Here is a 12714-nt window from a genome sequence, read left to right on the forward strand (position 1 = left end):
TTGACGTTTCAAAAGTGCTTATATTAGGTCTACTTTAAATAAATGAATATTGAACTTTTTGGAATTTTGGATACTTAGTTTAGGCATCAGTGGGCAAACCTACTATAAATGTTGTAATTTTTATGGAACAATTTAATTATTTATATATATATATATATATATTTTTTTTATAGTACCTGACGTAGGTGTCGATGATGATGTTGTCGTCCAGCATGCCCAGGATCCTCTCGCACTGCTGCTTGAACGTCGACACGGGGATGTGCTTGTTCTTGCATTTCCCACTTTTGTGTATGTAGGTGTAGAACTGACGCGCCAGCTCCGGGTACATCGGGAACAGGTATTTCTGGAAACGGCGTGCGATGATAATTTTTACGACTTCCCTTCGTCCGGTTTTATAATAATAATAACATCTTAAGACGCTTTCGCCTGGTTGTTCGATCAAGGGTCGAATACAGAAGGCAGTAGTCCTTGTAACGGCGCGTATTGTTAGGAGGTTCCTCACTCTGGAGCCATGACTGCCGGTTGCTTGGGCATTCAAAAGCCCCGTAAGCGGAGGGTGGATTTTTGTTTTTTTTGAAATTAAAAGTTTTTTTTTTAAATTAAGCATCGTTAAGAATCATTAAATGATAATAATAATAATAATAATTCTTCATTTATACACTATTATATGGCAGAATAATTAAAAACAGTAATAATCAAAAACTAAATCAGAAAAACGGATAAGTGGATACCGGGTTTTATATCCAGCGGCAATTTGGGTATTTATTGTTATTGAACCGACATGATTTGAACCTGCGACTCTCTGGCAAACGCGGCCTGAACGCTTTACGACTAAGCTACTGCTCTCATACCAGCAGTGCCGAAATTAATATAATATGCCCTCTTTTTCAGTAATTACTACTTATATGCAATAATAAAATTATTATTATTCCATAGAAGCAGGGATTGCGGAATTCCTTGATATACCATTCTCCTAGGACATGATGACTTTACAATGAATATTTGTTAGAAGAAATTTTAAATAACACCCTACAGATTCTCCTGATTCTCGCGTAGCATAAGGAAATATTTTCAATGGATTTTTTATTTCTGGACATTTACATAAATCCAAACTTCTAGTATTTATACAGAACCAAAACTAGAACGCTAAAATTAAGGAAACTCATTACTTGGACATTAGTATTTCCAAGTAATGAGTTTACTTAATTATTACATTTTAAAAAAAGATTATTATTTCAAGTTTTCCAACAAAACGATTCTATGCTCTATTACTTTAAATATTAACACTAAGATATACTTTCTACGCTGTATAGGCATATATCCTAGTCAGATACCTAAACCTGAAACATAAATTTATAAACAGTTTATTTCCAGTTAGATTTTCTCTCAGAAAGTTATTAGCTAAAGAATTAAAATTACGTTTTCTCTATTAAGAATACTCGATCCTGATTGGTCGAGAGCGCTCACTTACTCATTAGCGGCGTCTCTGGCTACGACCTTGCGCTGCGGGGGTCTATCGTGCACAGGCTGAATGAAGATTCTTTATGTGCTTAATTCAATGACTATAATTAAACCAGCTAAGTATAGGACCATATTACCATACTGGTATGGTTTGGTTATTTGATTAAAACATGATAATTTTTATCGTCATACGTCGGCCGATATGGATATAGAATTTTCTGCACTTCGCCGCTCTCTGTTCTTATCATTTATTTCTTTGTAGTTCTCACGGAGACGTGCTAAAACAATTAGTTCCAACCTCCCACAGTGAAGGCTTCACTATTTGGCACTTGTTTTTACAAACGCCTTCTAATTCGGACTCACTAACAAGTTAATAATGTTTATCGCTTTTTTAGTAAACGCAATTGCAAGTTGTTAGTATACATTAGCCAAGAATTTAAGAGACACATACCTATCACACCGAGACATCATAAAAATCATATTGAAATGAATTTTATTTTCTTTACCATTACAAAATTTTATTGCTTTTTGTTTTTTTTTTAGTATGTAATTGTAATTATTTAACATTTTATACAGATAATTAGTATCCGCAACATTAAGCTGAGTCGGAAAACTTTTTATTGGCACGACACATCATAGACTATTAATAATTTGACTTTACAATGATTAATTGTAAAGTCATTAGCGGGATTCAGTATACGCTTTTATAATATGACTCCTAAGGTAATTTTGGACCTACCAATGCATAAGTTACATTGATTACAGCGAGGTTACTATGCAATTGATGAATTTCTTAATGACAAGGTTGCTTGGAAGCATCAGCTCCGCTTTCATCTCTCACAAGGTAGAAAATGAATGTTAAAATGTAAAATGTAAATTGTTGATGTTGGAAAAGAGCAACTGCTGAGTTTCTTGCCGGCTTCTTCTCAGTGGAATCTGCCCTCCTAACCGGTGGTAGTCACTACAAACAGACAGACTTGACGTTTTAAAAGTGCTTATATTAGGCCTACTTGAAATAAATGAATTTTGAATTTTGAATTTTGTTGATGTTGGAAAAGAGCAACTGCTGAGTTTCTTGCCGGCTTCTTCTCAGTGGAATCTGCCCTCCGAACCGGTGGTAGTCAATACAAACAGACAGACTTGACGTTTCAAAAGTGCTTATATTAGGCCTACTTGAAATAAATTAATTTTGAATTTTGAAGTCAAATTAAGCTTAATTTTAATAATATATCATGGATTTCCGCAAAGTAACGCCTGCTTCTATCCATTATAATGATTCACTTACTGTAAAACAGTTTTCTGTGACGCCATTAATTCCATCTTCCTTCTGGGAACGTTGCGCGAGCAGCTGTGGACAAAACAAACAATAAATAATCTCTATATATATAATTCTTGTGTGCGTGTGTATGTCACTGAACTCCTCCTAAACGGCTGGACCGATTTGAATGAATTTTTTTGGTATGCGTTTGGGTGGCACCCTGCATGGTTTAGATTCACAAATCAGCCCTACAGATGGCGCTGGGTTCCACTAGTATCTGTATAGACCTATATACGATAAAAATAAGTTTATGGACGGAAACACAATATCTGTTGGCCTGTCAGTGAATCGAACTAAGGACCTCGTCATCCAAAGTGGAAAATGCTAGCCACTAAACCTTCGAGGCTGTTAGTAATGATAATAATTATAAACCTCTTGCCCTTTACAGGGCACGGGTTTCTTAAGTGCTTAGGCCGTAGTTCACCACACTAGCCCAGACTCTTGACTTCGAACGCCTCCGGGAACATTAAGGAGAACTCTCAGGCATGCAGGTTTTCTCACAATTCGCCTTTCTTCACTGCTAAAGCAATTGCCTCGATTAATATTTCCGGCGGAGTTAAATCTTCTCCTATTGCTCTAGTTTTCAATTTAAACTGGACATTGTAAACATTAACAAAATATTAATAACGGAAAATGGCACGACGGCTTTTTTTCACGCGCCAAGGTAAACCGATGTACAGCCTATATAATATAGCATCGTTCGATTAATAATAATACAAAGGAAATATTTTCGTATTTAAAAATGTTTAAAAAATATAACTAGTTACGAAATGTGAATAATTTGATAAAATTAAATTAATTTGTATTATCAGCAGGATAATTAACAGTGGCCCATCTTCATACATATAACTATCAGTGTCGAAATATCGACAAATCCCATAATATTATCGTAGTATGTACCCGTCGAACTATATTTAAGAAACTATTAAACACACATAACTCCGAAAAGTTAGTGGTACTTTTCGGGGATCGATCTTGGTACACCCGAAAGGGATGCGGAAGTCTTACCCGCTGGGCTATCACAGCTTATTACGTTGGGATCGTCAGCAATATGCAATGTGAGCTAGAGGACACATACACCGTTTTCCCATCATTGAAGCAATTGCTTTAATGACTGGCGCCTAATGAGTGGGTATTTTACAATAATTTTTCAAGTGTTGACATACTCATTCGACATTCTAGTAAATTCTCAGTCTTTCGTTTTGAAAATAGCTAAGGTGACCGGGTTGTGTAACGATAATAGTCCAGTGGGTGCAGGGGCGTTCCTAGGGTCTTGAATAAGAGCAAGCCCAGTTACATATAGGACTAATTCGACTCATCACATGGCCAATATAAGGCAGTTGTTTATGTACCAACAACTCATCTTTGAAAAACACTACGATTATGGTCCACACGCGAGTTATAATTAAAAATTTCGATTTTCAATAAAAGCCTGGCTTTTCGGCTTCTATGTTAGTACCGCCACTGAGTGGGTGGGAGCTCGACTTCACTTCCGGGGGCCGAGTTCCAATCCCAGCAGGAACTTTCCTAAAGTTATGTGCGTTTTAAGTAATTAAAATATCACCTGCTTCAACGGTGGAGGAAAACATCGTGAGGAAACCTGAATGCCTAAAAGTTATCCATAATGATCTGTAAAGTTCTCCAAAGGTGTGTGGAGTCCACCAATCCGCACTGGGCCAGCGTGGTGGACTAGGGCTATAGCCCCGTGCCCTGTAGTGGGACGGTAATGGGTTGATATGATAAAGGCGACGAAGCGGGGTCAGTATTAAAAATTGTTTTTTTTTCCAATCTTTATTTAAATTATACTAAGGTGTTGACTTAATTGCTTGCAACTTTTATATAGGGTTTATACTAGGACATCAACGCCTCGTTGGTCTAGTAGTATGTATTTAAAAAAAAAAACTGGCGAAACTGCGAGTCAGACTCGCGGACGAAGGTTTCCGTACAACTATATATAAATACGGCAAAAAAATCATGTCTGTTGTACCGCACCTCGCCTTTAATATTAATTTGCAACAGAAATACATTATCAGTGAAAACTTCAACTGTCTAACTATCACAGTGACAGACTGACAGACGGACGGACAAAGGAGTTAGCAATAGGGTCCAGATTTACCCTTTGGGTACGGAACCCTAAATAAGGACATGTATACGTCACGTATAATCATTTATACCCAAATCTGACCGATAAAAGAAATTAATACCGGAATAAGTTGGCTGTAATTAATCATAACTGATTGCTACTAAGCCACTAGGGTGACCAAGCCGTATACAACCAAAACATATAAACTCAACAATACATCAAGGGAAACATGAAAACCTAAATTATAAATAAAGTAAATATTTAAACCTCAGTCCGCTGCACGCATTTTCAAATTTCAAAATAGCGCCATTCAGCCGCCATGTTGAGTTTTTTTCAAGAAGATTTTAGTCATCATAGTTCCAAATCCGTTCAGGCATTATGAAGTTAAGAGAGAAGAAGAAACGCATACATACAGAAATGTTTACAAACATAGACCGTGAAAAAATTACAATCCTTTTTAGTGCAGTCAGGTAAATACCGGTGGTAGAGTCACTACAAACATACATACTTGACGTTTCAAAAGTGCTTATAAAGTAGGCCTACTTGAAATAAATGAATTTGAATTTTTTGAATTTATATATTGCCCGCCAAGCCGCATTAAATCGCGTGAGTTTCTAGCCTTTTATTATTAGGTTCATTAACACACTGAAGTTGGTCATGTTGATAAATCGGGTTTTTCCCGTTGCTTGTCAACATTAATTTAGCCTAGCTTCTTACAGAATACTCAAATCTTCCGGAAAATAATCGCGTTAGTTGTATTGTTTCTATAATATATAAGGGGAATAGGGATAAAGTTGGTTAACTAATCGACGAAAAAGGCTATAGCTAGCGGTATAACCACTTGAACTGGCGAAAACTGGCATAAATTTTACAGACCGGTGCCGGGCAGCTGCACCGAGCAACGCATTATTGTCATTTTTGCATAATATTAACAAATATACTTATGAATAGCAGGACCTTTATGCCCAACAGAACGACGACCACAGGTTGAAGCACGATGATGATAACTTGCTTTGAATTCAAATTCCAAATTTAAAATTCATTTATTTCAAGGGCAGGTTTACTCTATGGGCACTTTTGAAACGTCAAGTCTGTCTTTTTGTAGTGAGTCTACCATTGAATCGAACAATAACAATTTGAGAGTAAAATATAGGATTTAGCGGGACTTTGCTAGTATAAATAACATAAGAAGTGAAGATACATGTTTATATAATTTTTGTCATAACCGTAATAGTAAAATTTTAATAATGTCATTCGATAACTCAAGTGTAAGGGGAATTCTCTTTATTGACTGCAAGTTCTAAATAAGTTTATTGCTTAACGATAAGATCAGATTGTTCATGCAATGATATGACACGCATCAAATCTTAGATTGAATTTACTTATCGTCTAAGTATGTGTCTACTATGAGTCTTTTAAATGGGTATTTGTTTGTTCATCTCACAACTGTATCCCGATTCAATAATTTTTCCTAAAAATTGCTATACGGTTGTCTTAATACAGAATGCATGATTTACTTCGTATTATTATACTTTGAAGATGAGTAAGTTTGTATTGAAATGAAGAGTGGTTAAACTTTAGCCTTTCAGGAAAGGCAACCTTTCAGAGTTATATTCGCAATAAACTTACTTTAACGGTAACGGAAAACATCGTGAGAATCCTGCTTACCTGAGAATTCTCCGTATTGTTTTTGATAGGCATGTGAAGACCATTTCGCACTTTACCAGCGTCGTTGACTGCAGCCTAAATCTTTCTCATTCTGAGAGTAAATCTTTTCCCTGTTCTGGACCGGTAATAATCACCAACGGTTAAAACATGACAGAACAGTAGCAGAATAGGGGGGCAGATACAAATACGATAATACTAAGATGTGTTGTGGGCGAGACCGTAGGGTTTCAGACATAAAATTGGCTGCACATGCCTGGCAACAATACTACTACAACAATAGCTAATCATACTAAAATAATATTATATATTTAAAAGTTTATTGTGTAGAAGAAAGTGATTTCATGTATTTTTGATAAATAGTATTTTGCTGTGTACCTTCTACTAAGGCTTCTGTATTCATTTCAGTTACTGTTTATTTTAAATTGTTTTAAACGAGACATTAATTGCAAGTGTTTGGCTTAAGCCAGTCGAGGAGTTCCATTCTCGATCTCTGATCCACCGGACCACCGATTCCACAACATTAAATTATGATTAAATAGAAGATTCGCTTTGTCGTGTTTGTATAGTCTTAGATTCGTAAAATAACTAGATCATTATCGTACTACATTCGTAACATCACTAAAGAAGAATAATATACTAAGTCAAATTGATAACCTCCTTTATGGAATACGGTTAAAAATTGTAACATGTTTCAGATTGTTAACGACATTGGTTTTGTGACTAAATTTGATCGTAGATAGCACCTCTGAGACAGTGAGGAAAATATCGAGAGAAGTCTTGTTACCGACGATGCAGTTTGTAATTCAAGTTGGGTCCTAGCTCTGTTTGAAAAACGGCGCGATGAGACGTGAGGTAGAAAGAAATAATAAAACTAAACTAAAATACAAACGTTGTTTAAACGTTTATCTCCGACGTTTAATCACCATTTGAATTTCAGGTACACGCGAAAAGCCATGAGTTTAGAAAATTTGACTTATCTATAACTACCATCTGTTAAATAGACATAGTTGTTACATTATTTCTATTTACTTATTTTCGATATACGTTCGTGTACATATTGCATGATTATACGTACGCAGACTAAAATTGGCTCTCGAAACGATTTCCACTCGCTAAGTAAAGTTAGCGTACCGTAAGTACAAGTGGGTCCTTACATATTCTATAGTCACCCTATCGTAAATCATCTTCGACAGCTTAGATTTATTGGATTGATTTAAATTAAAGCTATTTAATATAAATCCTTGTGTATCAAGATTGAAGTTTTGTTTATCTTTTATTATTTACACAACAGCGTTCATAAATATCAAAAGTGATTTATTATCGATTTTCCACCTGAAGGTAAGTGACTTTTACGACATTAGTATTTCTTATTGGTCGAGAACGAACCTATGTAATGCTAAGCTACCTAATCATTGTTTTATTAATCATAAGCTGTAAATTGTCACATTTACGGTAATGAATTGTTTTAAACTTGAATAAAATGTCGATGCAGGCGAAATTATAGTTCGCTGTCCTTGAAAACACTTTCACACTTTAACCTGACGGGCATTTAAAATATTTGCAAAGTGGATTTCTTATACGAGGAAGTGTTTTGTAAGAGTCCTAGCGATATCAACGACGTAAGGATGCAGATCTTTGCTATAACTCGCGCTCAGTGGTCTAGATATTATTGTAAAATAAAATTTTATGCTTTTCTTGCTAATATCTTGAAAACTAAAATACACAAATGTATAGAAATGTTTTTTAGAAAGAACTCACATGGTTATTCTAATGGCAACCCAAATAAATCTTAATAATAAGTATGTCTGTTGGTAATGAAAAATTATTTTGTATTGAATTTCACATTGAGCTAGAGGAGTTTGCTTTGGGTTTTAGCAAAGATTTTTTACCGCAAAAATAGGAAAACGGAAAAATCCGCGTGAACGGCTAGTAATTTAAAAAGAAAAAATGTTTTTCGCATTCCGTCATCGGTACCTACACACAAATTATCAGGGTTTAATATTTTTTGTTTGTATGTACCCAATAGGCTCAGAAAGCAATTTATTAAATTACTGGTGAAAACAGAAGTGGGTTATATTAGTATCACACTATTAATTCTTTTATATTATATTCTCTTATATTTTCACACTTCATTGAAAAAGTTATTTTTAAAAACGAGAAACTATTATATATAATTTTTTTTTTTTACAAGAATACCCAACTTTAAATATGCTTTAAAAACAAAAACAAACGCGGACAACGTCGCGGGCAACAGCTTGTATATTATATACTTCTATTTTTGATGGCGTACAACGAACGAACGAACTCTAATGAAAAGTAATATTGTAAAATAACTATATGGATTACCTTGCAACAGGTTTTAACTTTTAGTGCTTTTTTCGGCTTCACTTTATTCTTTTGTATACCAACAATTGAAAACCGTAAATCTTTGGCCACTATCACTACACGCTCCATAGATAAATGGATAACACTAAGTGGATGAAACTAAATAACTGATTTACACACACGATACGTCTTTGACAATTGATGATCAAATAAGCACGATTCAAAACGAGACTTATCTCCAGATTCCCGATAAGATTGTCACCCGAGTTATTTCGAATTAAAAATCACTGAATTTGTTCATAGATAAAGCCCGTATGGCGTACGGATTTGAAATGCACTGAATTGCTTTTGATTGAACGTATTGTAAACACAAATCACAGAGGAGTCATGTGATTATGTTTATCGGAGACGGTAATATAATTCCGGTATAAGCCAGGGGTGGGGAACTATTGGCACGCAGGTAAACATTTGGGGGCATTTTAGGTACTTAGACAGCAACATTTTTGAGAAAGCAAAAAAAAGCAAAAACGGGCTAGTCTTAGCCGTGGGGCAAGGTAAATTTGTAGGATAGCGGAATCTTATCAGAACACGATACGCGGGCGATGTCGCAAAAGACCCTAGTATTTTAATAAAAAGACATCTCAACATTGTTTACACTTATTTAAATAAGTCTGAGTATCGGTACCTGTCAGATACGTATAGATATCAAAATTTGATAAATAACTAGGTATTACCTTGTGATAATCGTCATTACAGCTTACCCACATGGGAGCATTGTGATGAGTCTGTGCTCTAATCCCCTCTCTTATGTGAGAGAGGCGCCTGTGCCCAATACTGGAATTCTAATAGATGTGTGTCTAGCTTAAGATTTCGCTATACTGTCCAAGATAAATAAAATGCGAGGTTCATAATATTTACAAGAGAATATGAAAGTCACTCCAAGTTCAAATAGTAAATTTAATTTAGTTTAAGCATTTGAAACAAATCCAATAAAAACAAACTCTATTTTCATTTGATTATAAATTTCTTAGATTTCCTGCCGTGCAATTTCTGAACTCTGACTAACTTAAGACAACATTTGATGTAACTGCTCATAATTGCATCTGGATTATATCTATCTATATATATAAAAGAGAAAGTGTGTGGGTATGGTCCGTATAGGCTCCGAAACGGCTGGACCGATGTCAATGAAACTTTCAGGGAATCTCCGGACCTTAACCTTGACCTTGACATGGCGAGTAATCCTGTAAACTTTGGTGACGATCGGAGCACTGCTATTTTTGAACTGTCAAATACAGCTTTTATTTACTATGATGATATTCTATTGTTGGGTGTACATGCGTGTAGATAATGATCTTCACCCGCTCGAGAAGAGAATGAATACGGAGCGAAATAAATGATTAAATATATTATGAGAGTAAAATTAAAAATTGAATGATGTAAATTTATTGTTTAAATAAAATATAGCAAAATCTAGCCCGGCGAAGCGGGCTGGGTACGCTAGTGCAACATAAAAATTAAATATGAAATATACATGAAATATGCCTAAAATGTGCCTGCAAATTGACACAATACGCAACATTAAATAGAAAATTAAATTAATTAAAAAAAAAAATTGGAATTATTCAGCTACATAGATCCCATGGTTGCAGTATTAGAAGAGATTTATGTAAAGCAGAAATATCACCAGTGGTGATACTTCTACCGTACATAAACCCCAAATCATAATTGCTCTCATTCTGTGCATTCTTCAATAGCTTAAAACAGTCCACTGCCGAGTAAAAGACCTCTCTAAATGGGAGAATTTGCACTTTATCACTAAACTGGGCAGACAGTAAGGTGATTGCAGTAGTGCCATTCTCTGTTATATTTCCAGGAAGGTCAAGGTATGTCATATAAATATATTATTTCAAATAATACTGCTTTAAACTAAGGTAAGCCCTCAGTTTGTTTGTGCATAATTTCTTTTTCAATTTTACAAACTTGGCAAACAAGGCATTTGAATCAATTTGTTTGTTTGTGTTGCAAAGGTTTACTAGCTGTGACTGGATCTCATTTTAATTCAATTATCTGTGTCAATTTTTATAAATTTAAAATGCATATAAATATTTTCGGAACCAACAGGATTTGAACCTGCGACTCTCTGGCAATCGCGGCCTGAGCGCTTTCTCCAATTAAGCTACGGCTCTCCTACCGTCGATGCCGAAATTAGTATATGCCTTTCACATCAGTCTTATAGCGACTGTAGCGTCATCTAGTAGGAAACGTTGCAGTTTCGATCTACTTTTTCAAAGGTCCATATTACAATGAGACACGTTTGAAACAAGAGATGGCACACTTTTTTTTTGTTATAATTTTCTTACGCTCAGGCCGCGATTGCCAGAGAGTCACAGGTTCAAATCCTGTTGGTTCCAAAAATTTCTATATGCATTTTAAATTTATAAAAATTGATATATTCCTCCAAGTGTAGGTAAAAACACTGATAAAATTATCTGTGTCAACTCTGCAAGCAGTTAAAACACTATGCACATAGACTCATACAATCATTAATTTAAATTTAGCATACATGTAGAACCATTGCCATGACCATTCTAAGTTGATTTTTTCCTTCCTTTAGTTTGTTTCTTCATTGTAATGCATTGCGCATTACAATGAAGAAATTTGTGGTTTATAAATAAATAAATAAATGAAATATTTACTATGACAATACACACATCGCCACCTAGACCCAAATTAAGTGTAACTTGTGTTATGGGTACTAAGATAGCTGATGAATATTTTTCTATGAATATAATACACATAAATACTTATAATATACAGATAAACACCCAGACACTGAAAAACATTCATGTTCATCACAAAAACATTTTCCAGTAGTGGGAATTGAACCCACGGCCTTGGGCTCAGAAAGCAGGGTTGCTGCAAACTGTGCCAATTGGTTTGAATATTAAATTTTTTTGTGACCTCAAAATAAGAAGCATTTTAAAGATTTCAAACCATCAACGCATCATTTTCAATACTAATCCACTATGGACCACAGGTCCCTTCTCAAAAGTAAGGCCCTAGACCACCACGCTGGCCAATTACAGATTGGTACACTCCACACACCTTTGAGATTGTTATGTAGAACTCTCAGGTGTGCAGATTTCCTCACAATGTTTTCCTTCACTGTTTAGCAAGCAGAAGTAATTTTTAAGCAAAGTAATATTTTAATTGTTAAAATTAAGTATGTGCACTTAATTTTAACTCTGAAAAGTGAGAGATCACTCTACAAACACAATAAACTCTGTCTCCCTGAAAGAGAGGCTCCAATAATTAAGCTATCACTCCAACACATCTTACTGGAATAGTAATATAATATCTATTTTCCACCAGAGAACACAACAGTTGTATACATGTATCAGTGAATATTTCATAGCACATTGTTATATAAAATAATTGGCGTCCATTCCTTAGACCAGGGACCGCTAATGTAGTTATCACCATCATCTCATTACTATATATACATATTTTTTATGTAATGTTTGTATCAAAGTTACCTTCTATGTGCATCATATGCCTGATAGTTGTATACACTAACATGAAAAAAATACATAAGTTGGCAGTACACAAAAACTCTTAGTACTTATTTTAAAACAGATTATTTCCATGACACTTCTCCTTTAGCAATGACACAGCATAAAATATCCAAATAACATAAATCCTAAATCAACAAACAACTCATGCAGGGTGAACAAACTGCCACTGTGACTCAAACTAGATTTACAGCACAGTACAAAGAAATAAAATCTACTGTTTATTGGATCCATCAGTATCTTTCTTTACAAAAGAACTTGTGACTTTTTCAGTTTTATAATGT

At 34.9% G+C, this 12714-nt stretch overlaps 1 protein-coding gene across 2 annotated transcripts in view; it reads right to left on the bottom strand.

Annotated features, from left to right (window-relative positions):
* The window catches only part of LOC120628026, a 28328-nt gene that overhangs the window by 15039 nt on the left and 575 nt on the right, over window positions 1–12714 (bottom strand). The window contains exons 1-3 of one of the 2 annotated variants that reach the window (XM_039896211.1): window positions 8877–8984; window positions 2747–2809; window positions 177–343 (exon numbers count right to left, since the gene is read on the bottom strand). In XM_039896211.1, coding sequence (XP_039752145.1) covers window positions 177–343; window positions 2747–2809; window positions 8877–8984 — 338 coding nt within the window. Of the gene's footprint in view, window positions 1–176; window positions 344–2746; window positions 2810–8876; window positions 8985–12714 lie in introns of those variants that run through there. The other variant, XM_039896210.1, reaches the window with a different exon arrangement.

The sequence above is a fragment of the Pararge aegeria genome, chromosome 12 (assembly GCF_905163445.1).
Source record: "Pararge aegeria chromosome 12, ilParAegt1.1, whole genome shotgun sequence".
In the NCBI taxonomy this organism is placed as follows: domain Eukaryota; kingdom Metazoa; phylum Arthropoda; class Insecta; order Lepidoptera; family Nymphalidae; genus Pararge; species Pararge aegeria.